The following is a 23,375-nucleotide window of genomic DNA, read 5'->3' on the forward strand; positions in this document are numbered from 1 at the left end:
GACGTTAATCTGCGTCGCTTGCTGATGACGTCTCGCTGACGGGCCGGCCGACATGGTGAGGAGAGCGTTGGTCCTTTTGGTTCTGTGCCTCGCGAGCATGTCGTTCGTCCTGTTAATGTTTGCTTGTGTGTTTTGAGAGAAGAGTTCGACTTGGGCTCGGGAACAGGGCGAACTAAACTCAGGGGCGCTCAAACAAGGCGAGGGGATGGGGGACGGTCGGGCTGCCAGCCGTCCCGGATTGGCCTACCAACCCTCCCGGATTGGCCTACCAACCCTCCCGGATTGGCGTGGAGTTTCCAGTAATTGGACATCAATTCCTAACCTCTGTGCAGCCCTGAGAGAAAGCACAGGGACGTGGGCATGATTTTTTTTTGGCTGCCGTTTTTTCCCCACCGTCCACCCCTCCTTTACAATATTCTTACGTCTTTTGATTTGATTTATTATCGTCACATGTATTGGGATATAGTGAAAAGTTTTGTTTCTTGCATGCAGTATAGGCAAAACCATTCATAAAGTACATTAAGGGAAAAGGGTAGGGTAGGGCGCAGAATATTGTATTGCAGATATGGGTAGGGTGGAAAAAAGATCAGATTAATGTACGATGGGACCATTCATATATATATAATATCTGGTAAAAAGGCGATTTGGCTGACTTTCAAACATCATCCGTTTGAGTAATGATTTTTGTTTTCCAATTAGCATGGGAAATATGTAGCAAGGATAGAGGTGTTGGCCAAATAATGACAAAAACATTACAGGGGTGGATTGGGAGTCATGTAATGAAATGTCAAAAGATGCATTTAATCAATGTTAATGACCAAAATTGGTGGTGACTATTAGAGACGGTTTGGTGTTTCAAATTAACTAGGTGGTGGTGTTCCCAGATATCTGCTGCCCTTTTCCTTCCAGATGGCAGTGGATGTATGTTTGGAAGATGCTGCCTTGGTGAGTTCCTGCAGTGCATTTGTTTGATGAGCACACTGCTGCCATGTCCATCTGTGGCAGAGGGATTGAATGTTTGTGGAAGGTATCACATTCAAGTGGGCTGCTTTATTCTGGGTGTTGTCAAGTTTCTTGGCTGTTGTTGGAGCTGCAGTTATCCACTAAATGGGGTGTATTCCATTCCTGACTTGTGCCTTCTAGATGATGGGTAAGCTTTGGGGAGTCAGGAGGTGAGTTATTCACTACAGGATTCCTAATCTTTAACCTAACAAAAACTAGAAGCAGGGGTAGGCCATTTAGCCCTTTAAGCATGCTCCAGTAGCAACAGTATTTATCTGGCTAGTCCAGTTCAGTTTGTGATCATGATAATCCCCAAGACGTTTATCGTGAGGAATTCAGTGAGTATAATGCCATTGAATGTTGAGGGGTGATGGTTAGGTCCTCTCTTGTTGGAGATGGTCAGTGCGTGGCATGAATGTTACTTGCCATTTGTCAGTGGTTGAATACGACTGAGTGCTTGCTGGGCCATTTCAAAAGGTGTTTAAGAATCAGTCACATTGCTGTGGGTCTAGAATCACATGTAGGCCAGACCAGCTAAGGACAACTGGTGTCCTTCCTTAAAGAACAATTGATGATGGTTTCTTGATCATCATTAGACTTCTAATTCCAGATGGTGCATTGAGTTTTTTTTAAATGACCATCTGTCATGGTAGGATTAAAACCAAGGTCCTCAGAGCATTATCCTGGATGTCTGGATTACAAGTTAGGCAACAATACCACTTTACAATGATTTTGTTAACATTAGAACTGTTTGCATGTAGCATATGGACCTGCCCTCTGACTATTTTATTTTATTTTTTCAGGGAAAAGCAAAGAAAACTAGAAAATATGCAGTCATGAAACGAATGATTAGTTTGCGAGATACAAGAATGTAAGATTTTTGAATTGTCACGGGATTTAAAAGGATAAACTAGTCTAATATTTCTCATTTTTCTCCACACTATTGCATTGCTGTTGTGAAACCTTCTACTCGAAAAGCAGTGGTATCTTCTGATCCAGGCAGAAGACTTGTATTCTATTAAGTTTTTTGCTATTTGTATGAGACGATACTATACATAAGAACATAAGAAATAGGAGCAGGAGTAGGCCATCTAGCCCTTCGAGCCTGCCCCGCCATTCAATAAGATCATGGCTGATCTGTCGTGGCTCAGTTCCACTTTCCCACCCTCTCCCCATAACCCTTAATCCCCTTGCCTATCAAAAACCTATCAACCCGCGTCTTAAATATACTTAGCTAGGCAGCCTCCACCACTTCAACGGGCAGAGAATTCCAGAGATTCACCACCCTTTGAGTGAAGAAGTTCCTCCTCAACTGCGTTCTAAACCCCCCCCCTTTTTATCTTGAGGCTGTGCCGTCTAGTCCTACTGTCCTTTCTGAGCAGGAAGAGCCTCTCCACCTCTATCCTATCCATCCCATTCATCATCTTATATGTCTCAATGAGATCTCCCCTCATTCTTCTGAACTCTAACGAGTACAAGCCTAGTTTATTCAGCCTCTCCTCATGGTTCAACCCCCTCAACTCCGGCATCAGCCTAGTAAACCTCCTCTGCACTCCCTCCAAGGCCAAAAGATCCTTGCGTAAGTGTGGCAACCAAAACTGCACACAGTACTCCAGCTGCAGCCTCACCAGTGCCCTGTACAGTTGCAGCAAGACCTCCCTACTTTTATATTCGATCCCCCTCACTATGAAGGCCAGCATCCCATTTGCCTTCCTGACCACCTGCTGCACCTGCAGGCTGGGTTTTTGCAACTCATGCACAAGGACCCCGAGGTCCCTCTGCACCGTCGCATGCTGCAGTTTTTCGCCACGTAAGTAATAGTCCTTCCTACCATTATTCCTACCAAAGTGGACAACTTCACACTTGCCAACATTAAATTCCATTTGCCAGTTCCTGGCCCATTCGCCCAGCCTATCTAGATCCTTCTGCAGACTTTCCACACCCTCCGCACAATTTGCCGTTCCACCAATCTTGGTGTCATCAGCAAATTTCGACACCATAACTCGGTTCCCTCCTCCAGATCATCTATATAAATGGTAAATAGCTGAGGCCCCAGCACCGACCCCTGGGGCACTCCACTAGTCACTAACCGCCAATCCGAATAGCACCCATTGACCCCCACTCTCTGCCTCAGCCATGATCTTATTGAACGGTGGGGCAGGCTCAAAGGGCTAGGTTGCCTACTCCTGCTCCTATTTCTTATGTTCTTATGACAGAGCTTATGTCTAACTCAGAGTTTTGTGCTTTCTCTCTGAAAAGTACTCATTTGTTATTTTCACCCAATGGAAGCTATGTTACTAACTATAAACTCAGCTCCCTATCATTAACGGTCACAATCACTAAAGAACTGGAGAGTTCCAGTATGGAGTTGGGGCCACAATCAGATCAGCTATAATCTTATAGAATGCCAGAGCAGTCTCAAGGGACCAAATGGCCTACTTCCGTTCTTAATTTGTATGTCCATATGAACTGGTTGGTTTAATATATAAGATGCTAAATTTATATTTTCTTTTCCAGAAAAGAAAAAGACAGAGCAAAAGTTCAGAAAAAGGTAACAAAGGATCCCAGTGCCCTGAAAGTAAACGAAGCGTATGTATGAAGCTAGCTTTTACACATTATATACTTTAACTTAGCAGTTTTATGTTTTAAAAAAATGGAGATGACAAATGCTAGGAATGTAATTTTTCTCTGCTGTCTATATGCAGACAGCAATGAGCTTTCTGTTTTTGTCAAAGCAAAACTTGGTTCATTGGAATTTTTATTTCGTAATTATTATTATTTAATCGCAGAAAATGGGGATTCAATTCTTAGAAACAGGACTAGTATGTTGAGCCATCAGTATTCTACATTACAGTATTTGGGCCCGGAATACTCAGTTTTCAATCTTCGCTCATTCTTCATCAGCCAGGAGAGTGACAGGCATGGAAACCCACTGACATGTTTGGACCGACAAACCAAGATGCTGAGAAATCCAGACCACTTAGAATTTCTACTTGCCTGCTTTGTGCACACTTCCTCATGTAAATAAATGCCCTATAACTTATTTATATGCTCATTGGCAGTTGTCATTTAGATTAGGGACCACAAGGTACTGAAGGATAATGAACTAAAATTGTAGTCTGTCCACATACTGCTTCGGCAAGCATCTCACTGCTTTCCAGTCAGGAACTGGTGCCTCTGCATGGTTTGCAATGCTAGCTTGAATTCCAGTACCCAGTGACAGGACCACTACTACAAGTTCAATTAATCCCTGTATATCTGTGTGCCTGTTCACATACCTAGCCTCTAATTTATATCACAGATCATAGGATCTTTTCAACTTCCTGATGGCCACTTGCCTTCAGGACACTAGAAAGGCTTACACAAAGCATTTTGCTACTTCATTGTTCCTGATGTACACACACACTACGACTTATTAGGCTCATTCCTTATGGGCTATTTTATCCAAATTATCATCTGAAGAACTTTGGCACAGAGGCAGCGGCTGATGCCACTGAAGCCACTGATAGAAAGAGAAAATAATTTCCTCTTGACCAAATTTATGTGCATTGCCTGGTATGCTAACAACATTTGGTAACGGGATAAAGTACTGCAGAACATTTTGTTAAGTTGTTAGGATTTCCGAGAACCTGAAAATTTTCACACTGCTGATTCATTGACAAGCATTTTTTAAAATCCTGTTTGCAGTCAAAAATTAAAATGTGATATGTTTGTTAATTAAAAGAGACTGAGGATAAAATGTAATCAATAGAAAAATTACAGACCTTTTCCTTTTACTTTCCCAGGGTAAAGTATCCTTCTTGCCTGTTTTTCCAATATAACACACAGTTGGGTCCCCCCTACTACATCTTAGTTGACACCAATTTCATCAACTTCTCCATCAAAAGCAAGCTTGACATGGTGCCATCTATGATGGACTGCTTATATGCAAAGTGTAAGTGTTTACCTGTTATCTGGTCTATTAACTTAATTATTTATATGCTCCACTGTATTATCTCTCCTTTTTGATGGTTTTTTTTTGGTGTGAGGATATCAATTTCTTTATTTAAAAGAGGTCTACCATTTAACATGGAAACGAGGAGGAATTTCTTCTCTTAGAGGTTTGTTAGTGTTTGGAATTCTCTTCTGTAGTAAGCAGTGGAGGTTGTAGCATTGAAAATATTCAACGCTGAGTATGATTTTGATTGACAAGTAAGTCAAGGGGAAAAGGCAAGAATGTAGAGTTATGGTCACGTTAGATCAGTCATGAGCATGTCAAACTATGGAGCAGAGGCCAAGTGGCAGATGTCAGCTCCTATAATGTTTTAATTTCCTCCCTTCTCCCACCAGTTCTGATCTCCCTAAGTCATGTGCTAACTGCAGATATCTCCACCAGCTTGAAAATGGGTGGTCCTGCACAACTTTCTCTGTGGGTATTTTCCCCATTTCTGGGGTGAAACCTTGGCATTTTCCAAGAACAATACACAAGAGATTAAAAATTAGGGGCTTGAGAAACAAATGGAGTTTGTATTACTATCAATGGGATTGGACAGCTAGAGGAAGATAAGGAACGACCTGGCCTCTTGGTTCATTGAGTCCACTCTGTATTTATTCTTTATCCTGACAGTTCTTTTTAAATCCTATTTCTTTGTCTTTTCCCTGATCTAAGTACATGCTCCCATCAAGGAGACATACTCACAAGAAGCCATTGTTTTTATAAAAAATAAGCAGGGGCCACAGTGTAGCTTCTCAAACCACAGCTTCCTGCTGGAACTACACAGTTGCCTTTCACATACCTTTACTTTAAAAATAGTAATCTCCTATTTATACACTTCAATTTGTCTTTGAATTGACAGATTCACATTTTCTCACATCTGTGTGAAGAAAATCAATGTAATCAATACTTCTACTGCCTATCCTTGTGTATATGTTTTGCTCAAAGGAAGTGAACTAGCTCAATTTCAAAATGTTATCTTAGCACTACAATTAGTTTCTGGGTTTTGAAGATGGTTATCAGTCTCAAAGGAGCAAGTGTCATTGTCTTTTGCCACACAGTAACATTTTCAAAATCCAGAGAGTAACAGAGGTGATCAGATATGCAGCAACCAATGGCTTGTGAATACCTGAAGCAAAAGCAAAATGCCACAGTCGTTGAAAATCTGAAATTAAACCAGAAAATGTTGGAAAAACTCTGTAGGTCTGGCAGCATGTTGTTCATCCATCATCATCAATGAGGACCTTGACACCATTAGTCATTTTGAGGCTGGTTGCAGTGTGTCCGAAGATGACTGATCAGGCCAATTCGGGCACAGAATGTCCTGGCACATATTGGACAGACTTGTGTAGACACTATAGTTGTTGCGCTGGTGGCTCTGGACTTGCGCAGCTCGCATTTAAGTTGTGCTTTAGCAATACACCTTGCTTCGTGAGCTTGACAGCCTTTGTGGATGAGGCAGCGCCAGGTAGGGCGGTTTTGTGCCAGCGTTTCCCAGGTGATCGTGTCAATGTCAAGCGACTTCAGGAAGGCTTTGAGTGTGTCTTTGAATCGTTTCTTCTGCCCTCCATGCGAGCACCTTCCAGCAAAGAGTTCCCCAAAAAGGAGCTGCTTGGGTATGCGCTCGTGTGACATACGGATGACCTGACCTGCCCACTGGGTCTGCGCACTCATCAGCAGTGTGTGGACTGATGGTAGACTTGCTCTAGAGAGAACTCCAGTGTCTGGTACTTTGTCTTGCCATCTGATGCATAATATTCTGCGAAGACAAGTCATGTGGAAATGATTGAGCTGTCTTGCATGCCTTCGATACACAGTCCACGTTGCACAGGCATACAGGAGGGTAGTGAGTACCATGGCGCTGTAGACCTTCAGTTTTGTTGCTGGGCTGATTCCTCGACGTTCCCATACAGTGGAGTGCAGTCTACCAAAAGCAGAACTTGGCTTTGCTATTTTGCAGTTAACTTCTGTATTAATAGTCACTGCTTGGGAGAGGGTGCTGCCAAGATAAGTGAACTGGTCCGCTACTTGTAGTTTCTGCCCTTTGATTGTGATTATGGGTTCTGTGTAAGTTGCATGAGGAGCAGGCTGGTGCATGACTTCGGTCTTTTTAATGTTGATGGAGAGCCCAAAGTTGTCACAAGCTTTGGAAAATTTGTCCATACTGACTTGCATCTCTGGCTCTGAGCCAATATACAGGGCGCAGTCATCGGCAAGGAGGAAATCTCTCAAGACAGTCTCCTTCACTTTGGTAATAGCTTGAAGTCTCCTCAGGTTGAAAAGCTTCCCATCCACTCTGTACTTGAGGCTGATTCCAGCAACACCGTCCTGGAAGGCATCATTCAGCATGGCAGTAAACATCATGCTGAACAGTGTGGGTGTGAGCACACAGCCCTGTTTGACGCCATTGGTGACTGGGAATGCCTCAGAGGATTCTCCGCTATCCAGTACTCTGGCCATCAAGCCATCATGGAACTGGCATACCATCTGAATGAATTTGGGGGGGCAGCCAAACTTTGACATGATCCTCCACAGGCCTTGTCGGCTTACAGTGTCGAAGGCTTTCGTGAGGTCGACAAAGGTTGTGTAGAGCTTGCCATTCTGCTCCTGACACTTCTCCTGAAGTTGACACGCAGCAAAAATCATGTCAGTAGTCCCACGACCTTTGCGGAAGCCACACTGTGACTCTGGAAGCAGGCCCAGCTCCAGATGAGTGACCAGACGATTTAGCAGGACTCTTGCAAGGGTTTTTCCTGTGATGGAGAGCAGCAAGATTTCTCGGTGGTTGTCTCACACTTGCCGATTGCTCTTCTTCTTGTAGAGGTGTACAATGGAAGCATCTTTAAGTTCCTGAGGAACGGATCCTTGCTTCCAAAAGGACTGGAACAACTTGGTGAGCTTCTCGCTAAGTGTAGGACCAGCAGCTTTATAGATCTCTGCGGATTGGCATCTGCCCCGGGACTTTGCCACTGGTTGGCTGGCTGACAGCTTTCGTGACCGGCTATTGCCAGTGGGTCATCCATGGCACTGTTGATATCAACCTGGGGAATCCTGTCTCTTGCCTCATCGTTAATAGATGATGGTTGGTTGAGGATGGCTTCAAAGTGTTCAGCCCATCTCTGCAGGATCTGAGTCTTCTCTGTAATGAGAGTTGTACCATCTGTACTCAGGAGGGGGGAACTCCCGAGAGATTGAGGTCCATAGAGAGTGTTGAGGGCTTCGTAGAACCGTTTCAAGCTGTTTCTGTCAGCATATCCCTGTATTTCATCTGCCTTGGTGCTCAGCCAGGCATCCTGCGTTTTACACAGTTTATTCTGGACTGTCCTGCAAGCACTGGTAAAAGCATTTTTCTTGGCAACTGAAGATGGGTCGTTCTGACAGGCCCGATGAAAACGGTGCTTTTCAACAAGTAGAGCCTGTATCTCCTCATCGTTCTCATCAAACCAGTCATGCTGCTAGCGGGTGGAGGGCCCGAGCGTCTTCAGCGCAGATGTATGGGTAGCATCCCTGAAGCGTTCCCAGTCGTCCTCAGTGCTGCCTGCGAGGTGTAGGTCAGCAAGCTTGATTTTTAAGTCTTCAGCCAGTGCTGAAGCTATGCTGGGGTTCTTTAGCTTGGCCACATTGATTCTTTTCATAATCTTGCTTTCTTGTGGTCGCCTCTTGGGTCTGATGCGGACCCTCATTTTGGAGACAGTGAGCATGTGATCTGTCCAGTAGTCAGCACCACACATGGCTTTGGTTACTGTGACATCCTGCCTGTCTTTTCTCCTGACAATGACATAGTTGATAAGATGCCAATGCTTAGGGTATGCATCCAGGAGGTCTTGTTACGGGTAGGCAAACGGAAGGTTGTGTTAGTGATGAGGAGGTCGTATGCTGCACAGGTCTTCAGTAAGAGTAGGCTATTACTGTTACACCTGCCCACTCCATGATTCGCTGCCAGATTGCAGAGTCACACCCTACTCTTGCATTGAAATTGCCAAGCAAGATCAGCTTGTCAGTATTGCTCACTGCTGATAGGCCGTCTAGTTCTTCGTAGAACTTGTCTTTCATCTTGTCCGAGTTGTTCATTGTGGGGGTATAGGCGCCGATCAGAGTGGCTTGACTTCTGTTCTGTAGCGGAAGCTGTAATGTCATAAGCCAGTCGTTCACACCCTTGGGTAGACTATCAAGCTTCCGAACAAGGTGATTCCTGACGGTGAATCCAACTCCAGCATCACGACGCTCATTGCTGCCACGACTGCTCCAGAAAAAAGTGTATCCGCCTCCAGTTTCAGTCAACTGACCTCCGTTGACAAGACGAGTTTCGCGCAGGGCTGCAATGTCAATGTTGTATCTTGCAAGCTCTCTGGCAACTAAGGCTGTTCTTCTCTCTGGTCTGTCTGCTGTAGGGTTGTCCTACACATTCCAAGTGCCAATGCTGAGTGGTGTCAGCTTTTGATTTATTTTGTGTGTTCGACCGCAAGATGGGATCCCCGCCAGCTGCAGTAAACTGGCCAGGGTGTAGTGAAGCAGGCAATGTTTAGGGCACCTTTTCTAGCCCCTCCCTCATTCTACGGAGGTGAGCAGCGCATTCCTGAAGAGGACTGCTCAGTCACCCAGGTTGACGCCGAGTTCTACTGCTGCCTCGGTCAGTGGAAAACGACCGTTAGACTGAGCCACCTGCGTGCAAGTCCACAACTACAGCTCCCAATGTATCCACACCTGCTGCTTCGCCGCTCGCCCATCGCCACAGGACTTCAAGGGTTGAACAGGACACTGATGATGATGTTGGTGTTGAAACTAGTGCTTGATTTGAATTAAAGTGAGGGAGAGTTGCGCAGCGTCAGCCTCACTCTCTCTTCCCAATTCCCATCTAGATCCAGTGGCAAGACCAGAGTCAAAACGGCTGGAGGTGGGACTAGGCACAGTGGATGACCAGGACGTCTTCTGTGTCTTGTCCTGCTCTTCACATTCCACGACGCTCACAGAGATCGCCTTCTTGACCGTTGGACCTCCTATTGGTCTCTTCCACTCAATCCGACGGACTCTGTCTTCACGTGCTGGGATAGGCATCTCCCTATCTCACCAAGGGTTGAGGCCCGTCGGCTACCCTCACCTGGTTTAGCCGGCTTGTCAAGGCCGTTGCCTGGGGTGTGGCCGCTGTCGCATGCAAACAGCTATGGGGAGCCACAGGCGAGAGCTGAGGGCCAGGTGGGGACAAAGGATGGACAAACCGCCCTGAAAGGATGCAACATGTTTCCCCCACCAAAGATATTACCCCTCCCTGACACCCCATACATGGGTGTCTGGTTTACCCCAGAAAATGTTGGAAAATCTCTGTAGATTTGGCAGCATATGTGGAGAGAGAAATGAAGATAACGTTTTGAATCTCTATGGCTCTTTTTCAAAAGAAGGTGCAAAATGTTATCTTTGCCTTTCTCTCCACACATGCTGCCAGATTTTGAGATTTTTCAGCATTTTCTGTTTTTATTATCCTTTTGAATACCTCTTGGTTCAGCTACGTCTTCAAGTTGTAGGGATTGCTGGTAATGGGCAAGGGAGAAAGGAAAGTTGTTTCTATGTTTTTGCATTTTGAGCTGTGAATTCTGCATCAGACGTTGATTCAAAAGTACTACACAACACCTGAATCTAGGAAAACAAAGCAAACACTGAATATTGCAGGAAGGGAGGTAGGTAGGAAAATATTTCTGCAGAATTAAGTTTTCTTTATCAATTGCCTGGTTTATTCATGCATGATGGTTTATACAATAAGCTAATCTATACAGGGGAAAATGCCCAACCACTTTTGCATTTAAATTAATCTCAGGAAACAGAGTAGTTCTAAGTGATCTATATTTATATTGTTAAATATTAGAAATAAGGTATAAATTTAAATGGGTTTAATTCAGTATTTCTGTGTAAGAAAAGGTAAGCCTATAGTTAGATTCATGCTAGACAAAGATGTTTGCATATATTTAGTCAGCCCAAACTGCGCTTCATTTATTCTGAGAGGGGTTACGGCGTAAAAAGTAAACAAGCTGGAATAGTATAAAATCATTGCTTAGTAACAAGGGGCACTTTTTTTTTTAGCTGTATTCATTGTAATTGGTTATAGAAGGCTGGAGAATGAACATCTGTCTTAGCTTTTCTAGAAGAAAAGCCATATCCTGTAGTATTGGTTAAGAAAACAAATGCAGAAAACTTAAAGAAAAACTAGTTAAGAAAACAAGAGAACCAGATAGAAGTTTCCAAGAAGTCTGAAGTTAAAGGAACAAAGAGGAACTACCTTTAGAACAGCTGTTTATGGAAGTCAAAGTCAGACCGGGGCACAGAAGACCTGCCCTAGTCTGACTTTGTCCAGGGATGCATAGGTTAGAGGGATTAGTGGGTATAATATGGGGCGAGAGCCTGGGTGGGATTGTGTTTGGTATAGACTTGATGGGCCGAAGGGCCTCTTTCTGCACTGTAGGGTTCTATGGTTCTATGATGAGGTTGGCCACAGACATACCTGAAGCAATCATAAGGTTTGAGTGTCCTAATGGTCAGTGTTTGAAGCAGTAATTTGTCAGTGACTGAGTTTGTGTGGAATTTTGGATGCATGTTGCAATTCAAGCCAAAGGAAACCTGAAAGGAGAGGTGGAAAACCTGGTGCTGGATTCTTTGTTAAAAGCCAAACGGACTTTTGTAAGGATAGTTGGAAAATCTGGAGTGGATTTTTAATACAAACAGCAGATGGAAAACATTGTTTGAAAGAAGCTTTTGAAGTGTGTCTTTTGGGAGTGGAGCCATATGATAATCATTGGAGAGGAGATGGGATTGTTAAGAAATCCACAGAAGATTGGTTGAGTGACCATTTGATTCAAAGTAGTGTTATTTTTGAAAACTATACACATGTGATTGGGGGAAGTAAAGGAGTATTGTATTATAATCAAACTTTTCATGTTTAATAAATGTTTTTCTTGTTGATAACTAATTTTCTGCACATTTTCTTAAAAAAGCAAAAGTCATGGTACTTTGAGCCAGGGTTTCATTCTGGGATTCTGCTTTCAAGTTATAACATCAACTGGAATTGTGACAGTAAAAGCTTAATTTAATTCTACATTCTCTCACACCTTGCGTACACACTTGTACAAGCACTCTGATGTTCCCAGTCACTCAATTACTAGTCATAGCACCAGAGACAGATATACATACATATACATCCATTAAAAAAACGAATATATATTGGGACTAAGAAACAGATGATAATCATAGACATAGAATGATAGAAATTGTAACATACACACTAGAAATACAATAATAGAGAATTAATTTGATCATTTAACAGTAAGGGATGGAATTGTTGCATGAATTAAACTGGAAAGAGTTCAGAAAAGATGTACTAAGATGATACTGGAATTTGATGGTTTGAGTTATAAGGAGCAGCTAAATAGCTGGAACTTTTTTCCCTGAAGCATAGGAGGCTTAGGGGTGATCTTTTAGAGGTCTATAAAATAATGAGGGGTATAGATAACGTAGATAGTCAACAACTTTTCCCAAAGCTAGGAGAGTTTAAAACCAGAGGGCACAGGTTTAAGGTGAGAGGGGAGAGATACAAAAGGATCCAGAGGGTCAATTTTTTCACAGAGGGTGGTGAGTGTCTGGAACGAGGCACTAGAGGTAGTAGTAGAGGTGGGTACAATTTTGTCTTTTAAAAGACATTTAAACAGTTACGTGAGTAAGGTTGGTATCGATGGATATAGGCCAAACGCAGGTAATTGGGACTAGTTTGATTGTAAAAACTGGGCTGCATGGACAAGTTGCGTCAAAGGGCCTGTTTCCATGCTGTAAATCTCTATGACTCTTAAGTGATTATTTCAATAAAGTTGCGCAAAATTAGACAAATAACCAGATATTAAGCATTACTTCTTGTAAGATGGACTTTGTTGACAAAGCTTTTTCTGTAAGCTGAAAGAGAGAAGTTCCACGATAAAACTAAACATATAAGGTGTGATCTCTGAATTTTCTTTAGGTGTTCCCTGTATCACAGACTGTGTGATGGCAGAAATTGAGAAGCTGGGACGGAAGTACAGGGTTGCGCTCAGGTAAAACAATTTCTCAAACAGGTTTGTCACTCTTTCTTCTAAACACAAAGACCCATTCAGCAATGTGTGTGTGTTTTATTCAGTTATTGGATGCGAGTGGTGTTGGCTGTGTCAGCATTTATTAACCATCCCCAACTGCCCTTGCAAAGGTGGTGACGAACTGCCTTCTTGAACAACTGCAGTACATGTAGTGAAAGTTTTTACCCTGTGCTGTTAGGAAGGGTTTCCAGGATCTTGACCTAGTAATGATGATGATGAAATAATTATATATTTCCAAGTCAGAATGGTGAGGGACTGGGAGGTGATGGGTATCCCCACACACTAGTGTTTCATCCATTACTGATGCTAGCTTTATAACCCAGATTTATTAGTTGAATTTAAATTCCGCAGCTGTTATGTTGGGATTTGAACTCATGCATCCAAATCATTAGTTCAGGAATCAAGCTCGGCAGTCCAGTAACATAACCTCTCTGCTACTGTGACGTATCAATGTTTTGCCCAAGAGTCAGAGTTTTAAATAGAGTTCCAGAGGAAGTAAAAATACAAGTTTCCAAGCAACGACAATTCAATTTGTGATTAGGAATCACTTTCCTAAGCATGAGATTTTCTGTCGTTGCCACCACACTGTGTTGCATTTATCCAGTCTTCCTTGGGTACATAAAAAAAATCTCGCCAGCTAGACAGGGGTGAAAACATACTTACTGGGATAAGAACCTAAGGTTCACTGATAGGAGCAGTTCAACATATGGAAGCCAAAAATATCTAGAACAAAGAAATTGCAGATCTGTTCATTGTAGGTCATTGAGCAAACATAACACAATTCCTGAATTTGTAACATTTTTGTTGTACATTTCCAGAATAGCAAAGGATCCACGTTTTGAGCGACTACCCTGTACGCACAAAGGAACATATGCTGATGATTGTTTAGTGCAGAGAGTCACACAGGTAAGAAAGAAAAGCACATGTCATTTATCAAAATATTTTGAAAATGTTTGTGTTATATTTTTTCTCCATTAGTATCTGGCTCTCTTAAAGGCCACAGTTTTACAAGCAGCCTTTTAGCATCTGATACAATGGCCATTTTTCATTTGTGTCTAGGAGGTACCTTGAGGCCTTGCCCATTCCAGCAAGATTATGAGCATAGTAATTGGAGCACCCCCGCTATTACTCCAGCTGTGATAATTTAATGCAGCCAAAATCAGGACTTGAACGTGTCTATCTATTCTTGTTCTGGACTACATTTATCTGCCAAATTTGCAGACGTAAACCAGACTATTTGTATTTGATCATGATTGATCTCCCTGTGCACAAACTCGAGTGATCAAGTGTCCAAGAGAATCATAGAATAGTACAAGCACTAAAGGGAGACCTTTGGTCCATGGTGTCTTTCAAAGAGCAGTTCTGTTAGTTCTTGCCCAATATCTCTGAAATTCTTTTTTCCTTCAAGTATTTATACAATTCCCTATTTCAATCTGTATCCATCATCTGTCAGGCTGCGCATTTCAAATCCTAAACACCTGTTGCATAAAAATGTTTTCCATACTGCCTCTGGTTCTTTTAACAATTAATTTAAATGTGTTCCTTTGGCTGTTGAAAACAGGTTCTCTTCATTCACACTATCTAAATTCTTCACAATTCCATCAAACTTTCTCTTGGCCTTCTCTAAGGGGAACTAAACAGTTACACTGAAAATCTCCAAGAAATACTAGGCAGCCAAGGGATTTGTGAAATTGAGGAGCTAAGAAATTATTATTAGTGAAGAGGTAGTATTTGAAAAATTAATTGAATTGAAAGTTGATAAATCACCTGGACCAGATCAGCTTCATCCTAAGGTATTGAAGGAGGTGGCTAGGGAATAGTCGGTGCATTAGCGGCTATCTTTCAAAATTCAAAACCCAAGACTGAAATCAACAGATTTCTGGAGATTAAGGACATCAAGGAGTATGTAGATACTGCAGGAAAATGGCATTAGGGTGGATGATTAACCATGATCTAATTGAATGGGGTGGATCAAGCTCAAATGGGCAAAATGGCCTAATTCTGTTCCAATATGAACAAAGTAAGAAGTCCAACAGGTTTATTTGATAGCAAAAGCCACTAGCTTTCGGAGTGCTGCTCCTTTTTCAGGTAAGTGAACAACTCAACTTCTCCAGTCTATCCATATAATTGTAATCCCTCATCCCTGGGACCATTCTAGCATATCTGTTTAGAGGCCCCCTTCAACACCTTCATATTCCTTTCCTGAAATGCAGTACCCAGAATTGGACACTTTTTTTAAAGAAGGCAACTTTTAACTTTCCTTTGTTTTTCACTTTCAGCACAAATGTTATATTGTGGCAACAGTAGACAGGGATCTCAAGAGGAGAATCCGGAAAATTCCAGGGGTTCCTATTATGTACATCTCTAATTATAGGTAAGAACATAACAACTAGAAAAGGCCATTATCCTGTTCGCCCTCATCAAACAGGACATAATTTTGGCCATAACAAAAACAGAAAATTCCGGAAAATCTCAGCAGGTCTGACAGCATCTGTGGAGAGAGGATAGAGCCAATGTTTCAAGTCTGGATGACCCTTCATCGGAGCTCTGACAAAGAGTCATCTTTATTCTGTCCCTACAAATGTTATCAGACTTGCTGAGACTTTCCACCATTTTCTATTTTTGTTTCAGATTTCAGCATCTGCGATATTTTGCTACAGTCTTGCCCATGTTTTACTTAAATAAAATTCATAACCTTCTAGTCTGCTAAACCCAAAATCTATCCACTTCCTTTCTGAATGCTTCTAGTGAGTTGCTGTTCATTAAATTTGCAAGTTTCTAGCTGTTGGTTCGTTATTTTCCCACATTGGTCCTCGTTGTCCTGTCATCGGACTCTGTGTAGCACTTTGCTTTGTTGTGGGGGCGTGTTTCTTGTTTGATATTCCTTTCCTCCTCACCAGGGGTAACATTTTTCTGATTTCAGATAAAGTATGTTTTCCAAAGTGTTAATCTGCGAGTCTGTTGGGAAACAAATTGCCAATGATGAATTTGGATAGACCGATGCTGTTGTGCAACCTGCAATATAGTGAGGCCACACCTACAATTTCCATTGAGGCCTTTTACTTCTACAATGTGTCCAAAATTCAGTAAATAGGAATAGACAGCTGTTATCAGCCAGATAGTTACTCTAGTATCCATTATCTCTTAAAACCTTTGTTCAATCATAAATGCACATTCATACATTCTCAATCTGATGAATACATACATCTAGCTCTTCCACAGCAGATATATGTATTGTGTACTTAAAAAGATATTCAGATTTATTTTTTAACTTAAAGACAATTATTGCAATGTAACAAAATACCTTTCTTTCTCTGTGCATCACTGGCAAGCCCAACCTTAATTGCCCTCATTTCTTCCCTAAAGAATCAGATAGGATTTTAGAACAATGGTTTCATGAGCCTTTTATTTTCAGATTTTTGTATCCGCTGTGGTGGGATTGTACGTCAGACCCCAGGGCATTACCCATGAGTCTCTGAATTACTAGTCCAGTGACAATGACATGGTGCCATCGCCTCCCCTTTATTGCCAATACGCCACCATCTGCCAAATGTGGCTAATGGAAATCTATAATTAAAATAGAAAATGCTTAAAACACTGAATTTGCCTTTGTTATTTACACCTACGTAGTTAATTATTTTCAGCAATGTGTGTGTGTTCACACATCACTTTGACAGTTCATTGTAAAACAGTAGGTTTGGTAACACTGGGAACACGTCGGCTCAATAAAATATTATTTGTTAAGACGAATGCAACTTTCCAAAAAATATGTCTGGACATATGACTCAAGCTGAGGTGTTATTAATTACATTCACCTTGGACTACTGTTGAAGAACTAACTCATTCTAGAGATATTTTCTCCTGTATGCTGACAAGACCAGTCATTTGATACTGGCCACTTAAGAGAACCAAAGCTTTAACTATTTACTCCACTGTTACAACCACATCAAACTTTAGTCACCCCCCCTGCCCACACCCTCAAGCATTTCTTCCCCCCATCCCCTTACAGTTTATCCCCACCCTTAACACTCTCACATTCCCTCAATCTCACCTAGGGTCTTAGCTCCTGTCTCACTTAGCATCTCCTCATGGCTAAAGATTCATTTGGGATCTTGCGCCTTGTTGTTGGTGGCCTGCCCTGGGTTGAGTCGCAGACCTGTTTGGTGGCTGACCTCACTTCATGATGGCTTGATTTTGGCACCTTGCTGTTGCCGGCCTGCCTGAGCCCAGGGTGCAGTTACCTGCCCCTCGTACTCAGTGGCTGACTTCACCTCGTGGTGACTTTTGCACCTCACTGACCTGATTGAAGTCACAGACCTGCTCGCCTTTCTCAAAAATGACAAACCCTCTTCAGCCTTTTACTGTCCCACCTCGCCTAGTTGCCTTTCTTCATTCCTCACGCATGTGTGCCTCAAACAGTTCACACGGTTCAGAGTAGTGTTTTCCAGCTGTTTCAGACGCATCCAGCAGAGCCTGATTTCGCTCTGCACTGCCTGGTGATAGGCTCATCTGATTGGATATCTGGTGCACCAGCTGACTAGGGGATCCCCTCCATTGGTTGGGACTCTGTGACTAGACTTGGTTTGCTTCATTGATTCTGGGATATCTGACATTTTGAAAGGTTAGGAAGAAAGAGAAAGGAAATGCGTTAGCTCTACTAATTAAGGATAGATCAGTACTGTAGTGAGAAATTATCTTTGGATAGAGATTTGAAACAGCAAGGTAAAGAAGTCACTGGTGGGATTCACTTAGAGACTCCCTAAACGCATCTGCACTGTACGACATGCTATATATCAAGAAATAATGGGGGCTTGTAAGAAAGGTACTTCAACAATTGTGAGTAATTTTAATCTAGTTTGGCAGTCTAGTTTTCCACTTCCATATGGCATCTCTGACAATACAGCAGTCGTTCAATAATACCTTCATGCTGGCGAGTGAGGGGGCAGTGGTATTGCTGTCTTTTAGATGTCTTACTAAAGCATGTCTTTTCAGTAAATGTAAAGAATTCCATGACATTACTTGAAGATGAGCAAAAAGGTTCTACTAATGATAAGGCTAATGTTAATTCCGCAACCAACAGCACTAAACGCAGGAACTGGTCATTTATCTCAGTGGAAATTTTACTGTATGCAATAATTGGCTGCTTTATTGCCCTAAATTACAGAAGTGACTGCACTTCAAAATTAATTGGCTGTAAAGCACTTAGGAACATTCTGAGGTCATGAAAGGTACTATATTAAAAACAAATCCATTCTCCCTTGCATATATGCTGGGCAGATTGTGTTGGTAAGCAGTTTTGTAACGAGCACTTTGCTGTACAAAATTATTTTTCTTTCAGGTACAACATTGAACGGATGCCGGATGACTACGGTGCCCCGAGATTTTGAAAAGGCAACCACCTTCTACTTGCACGTGAGGATTGGTGTTTGCTCAGTGTCAACTGAAATGCACTTGCCCGAATTGACATTTGGCATGTGTATACTCTACATTTTTTGGAAAAAGTTAGTGTGTAAAATAAATCATAATTTTGAGAAAACTAGTTTTAAGCCTGTACATGGGATTGCCTCGTTCCATTTTTTTCTTCCAATGTTTTCCCTTTCTCAGTTATGGTTCAGTAGGTATGGTTACATTCCAGTGCCGAAATAGGGCCCCATCTGTGAACCTTGACAATGGGGTCTCACCTTCCAGTTGAAGCAAATGATGGCTGAGCCTCACTTTAGCATTATTACATCTTCATGTGGTTACTTCCAACTGGAGGTATTGTTTACCAATTGGAAACAGGAACTATAAATAAATTTTTTTTAAACCTAGGCAAATTATGTCAGGCCGCTTCCCTCCCCTGGTGCTAGCTGTGATAAGCTTTTTCAGCAGAGGTGAAGAAATGAATCAATTCTATTCCCTGAATGCTTAAAACGTTGTTTTATCGATGTATAATTTTGTACCGTTTTGCTCTTCAATATTGCATCCACTAGTCAATTACTGTCACTGGATCTGTTCTTTGGTGGTTTACTTTGGACCAGTAGCTGACATTTAAACATACAACTCAAGACCAGAAAACATAAGAACATAAGAAATAGGAGCAGGAGTAGGCCATCTAGCCCTTCGAGCCTGCCCCGCCATTCAATAAGATCATGGCTGATCTGTCATGGCTCAGTTCCACATTCCCACCCTCTCCCCATAACCCTTAATCCCCTCTCTTATCAAAAACCCATCAACCTGCTTCTTAAAAATATTTAGCTAGGTAGCCTCCACCACTTCAACGGGCAGAGAATTCCAGAGATTCACCACCCTTTGAGTGAAGAAATTCTTCCTCAACTCCATTCTAAACCACCACCCCCCATCTTGAGGCTGTGCCCCCTAGTCCTACTGTCCTTTCTGAGCGGGAAGAGTCTCTCCACCTCTATCCTATCCATCCCATTCATCATCTTATACGTTTCAATGAGATCTCCCCTCATTCTTCTAAACTCTAACAAGTACAAGCCTAGTTTATTCAGCCTCTCCTCATAGCTCAACTCCGGCATCAGCCTAGTAAACCTCCTCTGCACTCCCTCCAAGGCCAAAATATCCTTGTGTAAGTACGGCGCCCAAAACTGCACACAGTACTCCAGCTGCGGCCTCACCAATGCCCTATACAGCCACAGCAAGACCTCCCTACTTTTATATTCAATCCCCCTCGCTATGAAGGCCAGCATCCCATTTGCCTTCCTGACCACCTGCTGCACCTGCAAGCTGGGTTTTTGCGACTCATACACAAGGACCCCGAGGTCCCTCTGCACCGTCGCCTGCTGCAGTTTTTTGCCACGTAAGTAATAATCCTTCCTACCATTATTCCTACCAAAGTGGAACATCCTTGCTATAGTACAAATGCACAAACTGTGATAGGCAGAATTCTGTATGGCTTGCCCCTCCTGCCTGCCATAATTATGATTCCTCTTGGATCACATATATATCATTTCCAGGGTGTTGTTCGAAAGGAATCAACTGGAAAAAAACCACAATTCGGGCTTCTTGTCATCAGTGCTGATTTAATTCATTGATATTGAAGGCTTGTTTATTTTGCATGCACCAAATCATTCTCACAGAATAGTTACAGCACTGAAGGAGATCGTTTGCCTTAGTGAACTACTTTTGGGTAACCAAATATTTGCCTTGGTCTGTGTTGACTCTCCAAAGGAACTATTCATCATCCCTGCCTTCTCCATTCTGAAAGATACGAGTCAAAAGTTCACTGTTTCATGAAATGTCACTGATTTATCTAAGCAAAGTTTTTATTCTCAGAAACAAACATCCTCAATGTGTTGGGAATGTTTTATTGATAAATCTCCATATCAACCTATGTTAATGGAAGGATGCCAGCTGAATCTTATTCCTTTACACCGATATTGCAAACCTCAGAGTGAAATCAAAATCTACTGTTTTGTCTTTAGGTTTGCATATACAACATGTTATCTAAATTTGCTCAGTCAGGGCTGCCCTACATAATCTTTTCTGAAAGTTGTCAATAAGTGACTGAAACTAATTGGTCAACGGAGATGTCAGACAAGGCAGACACGTTATTACACACTTCGTAACTAAAATTTAAGAATATGATAAATGTCACCAGTTGGTAAGGATTGGCAATTCAGTAAAGGTAACTGGATATTTAATAATGACCCAAAAATTTAATCATAAGTACTAAAGTAGCTTAATCCTCTGCTGGATTGAATTTAATAACAATATAATAGAATTATGTTCATTATCCATGATAATGCTCTAAGGTTACTTCACAGGTATCTCTGGGGTGAATAATTTTCCTGTCTAGTGAACTTGGCATGTACTGTAATTTGAGAGCTTGTTCCATTGTATTTAATGCTTAGAAATTTAAACTATTGGAACTTAATAGACTCAACTTCATGAATCTTCCCCATATTAAGAACAGTTAATAAATAGAGTCCCATTTTAAATAATTTACTCTGAAGAAAACCCAATGAGGACCCATTTTGCTTATCTAGTTCTATGATAGCAGTATAGCAGAGTCACATAAAGTCATACAGCATCATAATCAATCTGACTATATGACTCATTCTTGTTGAAAGACCAAGGCTGCTGAACTCGGAATCCATTGTTTGTCTGATACTACCTGTTATTGATTTACCAATTTGCCATGTTGTCTGAATACAAGGAAATTAACTCCTTAGATCGGTTTGCAAGCCTCTCACAAAACTGATGTAAACTAAGGTAACCTGGTGGGGACAAATCCACATTCTCTTGTACATGCATCACAATGTCAATATTATGTATGCTTTTTTTTCTGTGAATCACTTTATTTGAAAATAAATATGGGCAATAAGTTAGCCTGCACCCAGATATTGCATACAATGTTGGTGTCCTTATTTAGGGAGGGCTATACTTGCACAGGAGGCAGTTCAGAGAAAGTTCATTAGTTTGATGGCGGGAAGATGGGGGTTTTCTCATGATGAAAAGCTGTGCAGCTTGGGCCTATACTTGTTGGAGTTCAGAAGAATGAGAGGTGACAATTTTGAAACATAAGATCTTGAGGGGTAAATACTCAGAAGATGTTTCCTCTTGGCAGAATCGAGAATGAGCATCATAATTCTTTAGTAGATGCTTCATTAGTCGAGGTAGTTATGTTTTGAACAGCAGGAAAGCTTTCCATTTGTGAAGGTGCTGTTGTTCCCACTGGAATGTTACTTGACCCCTCGGGTTTGTTGGATTCTGTTCCACTTGCAGTCGCTGGAGCCACACTAACAGGCTTGGCAGGGACAGATTGTTCATGTGGTACTGTGCATGGCTGTCTTCTTCTGATGTGGTCCACATGCTTCTTCATTCTCTTCCCTTGCACGTCAACTATGTATGATACTGGACCTGCCTTGACCATGACCATTCCAGGGACCCAATTTGGACCAGCATTGAAATTTATTACATAAATAAATCATTTACCTGAATGGTCCTCTCAATGAAGGTGGAGTCATGATATCTTTTCTGTGCATTCTGTTAGCCTCCACTCTCCCCACCAAATTTGGAAATATTAAATCAAGTCTTGTCTAAAGATGTCTTGCCTTGGGCAGTTCAGCAGGAGCAACTCGTGTCATGGCATGTGGAGTTTTTCTGTACAACAGTAGAAAATGGAACAGTCAAAGTTACAAAGGCACAGTTTTTTCATAGCAGCTTTAAATGGTCCAGGCAGCCTTTTCAGCGAACCAATTTGAAGCAAGGTGGTTGGGGGGTTGTTCTACCGTGCTGAATCCGATTGGTTTGCATGAAGTGTTGAAATTCCTTACTTGTGAATGCAGTCCTATTGTCAAAGACAAGCACTTCAGACACCTCATGGGTGAACGTCTGCCATATTTTATCAACTGTGGTTAAGGAGATTGTGGTCTTCATCTCATAAATGTCCATTCATTTTGAGTGAGCGTTAATAATGAGGAGAAACATGCTACCACGAAGGGCCCACAAAATCAACATGGAGTCGCACTCATGGCTGACCTGGCCATTCCTATGGGTACCGAAGAGCTCAGGACATTAAACTTTGCTGTACTTCTCACTGATTATTGATTACTTATCGATGATTAAAATGAACATCTCACCAAAGCCATCCCCACACCTCTACTTCTTGCCTTCAAACAATCGCACAACCTCAAACAGACAATTGTCCCCAGCAAACTACCCAGCCTTCAGAAGAACAGTGACCACAACCCTGCCACAGCAACCTCTGCAAGATGTGTTGGATCATTGACACGAATTCCATTATCTCATGTAAGAACACCACCCATCAGGTACACAGTACATACTCTTCCAACTCAGCCAATATTGTTTACCTGATATGCTGCAGGAATGGATATCCTGAGGCATGGTACATCAGGGAGATCATGCAGACGCTACGACAGCGAGTGAATGAACACCATTCAACAATCAACAGTCTGGAGTGTTCTCTTTCTGTTGGGGAACACTTCAACAGTCATAGGCATTCAGCCTCTGATCTTCGGGTAAGTGCTCTCCAAGATGGCCTTCACGACATACCACAATGCAGAATCGCTGAGCAGAAATTGATAGCCAAGTTCCGCAGACATGAAGACCGCCTCAACTGGGATCTTGGGTTTATGCCACTATCTATAACACCCACGCTTTGACTGGGCTTGCAAAATCTCACTAACTGTCCTGGCTGGAGACAATACACACTTCTTTAACCTGGGCTTAACCTCCCCATTCACATTGTACCTTTAAAACTTGATTACCTGTAAAGACTTGCATTCCAACTATTATTTTGTAAATTGAGTTTGTGTCTATATATGCCC

At 42.1% G+C, this 23,375-nt stretch overlaps 1 protein-coding gene across 2 annotated transcripts; it reads left to right on the top strand.

Annotated features, from left to right (window-relative positions):
• fcf1 (FCF1 rRNA-processing protein) lies at nt 1-21,424 on the top strand. 2 transcript variants are annotated; one of them, XM_080202305.1, is made up of 8 exons: nt 1-55; nt 1,806-1,873; nt 3,520-3,591; nt 4,788-4,936; nt 12,969-13,041; nt 13,899-13,986; nt 15,360-15,454; nt 18,419-21,424. In XM_080202305.1, exons 1-8 carry the CDS (start codon nt 53-55, stop codon nt 18,465-18,467), a joined length of 597 nt encoding a protein of 198 aa, XP_080058431.1. In that variant the 5' UTR covers nt 1-52; the 3' UTR covers nt 18,468-21,424. The 2 variants fall into 2 exon arrangements, with proteins under 2 accessions (XP_080058431.1, XP_080058432.1); XM_080202306.1 differs by lacking the exon at nt 1-55 and adding an exon at nt 76-95.
• Nucleotides 21,425-23,375: the final 1,951 nt, after the last annotated feature.

This window comes from Carcharhinus amblyrhynchos, chromosome 14 (genome assembly GCF_965287045.1).
Source record: "Carcharhinus amblyrhynchos chromosome 14, sCarAmb.v2.hapA, whole genome shotgun sequence".
NCBI classification, from domain to species: domain Eukaryota; kingdom Metazoa; phylum Chordata; class Chondrichthyes; order Carcharhiniformes; family Carcharhinidae; genus Carcharhinus; species Carcharhinus amblyrhynchos.

Bases quoted from the DNA above. Each gene is read 5' to 3' on its own strand.
- fcf1 (XM_080202305.1), top strand. The intron at 1,874-3,519 runs GTAAGATTTTTG...TTTCTTTTCCAG, and splicing joins AGTTTGCGAGATACAAGAAT to AAAAGAAAAAGACAGAGCAA. The intron at 4,937-12,968 runs GTAAGTGTTTAC...AATTTTCTTTAG, and splicing joins GGACTGCTTATATGCAAAGT to GTGTTCCCTGTATCACAGAC.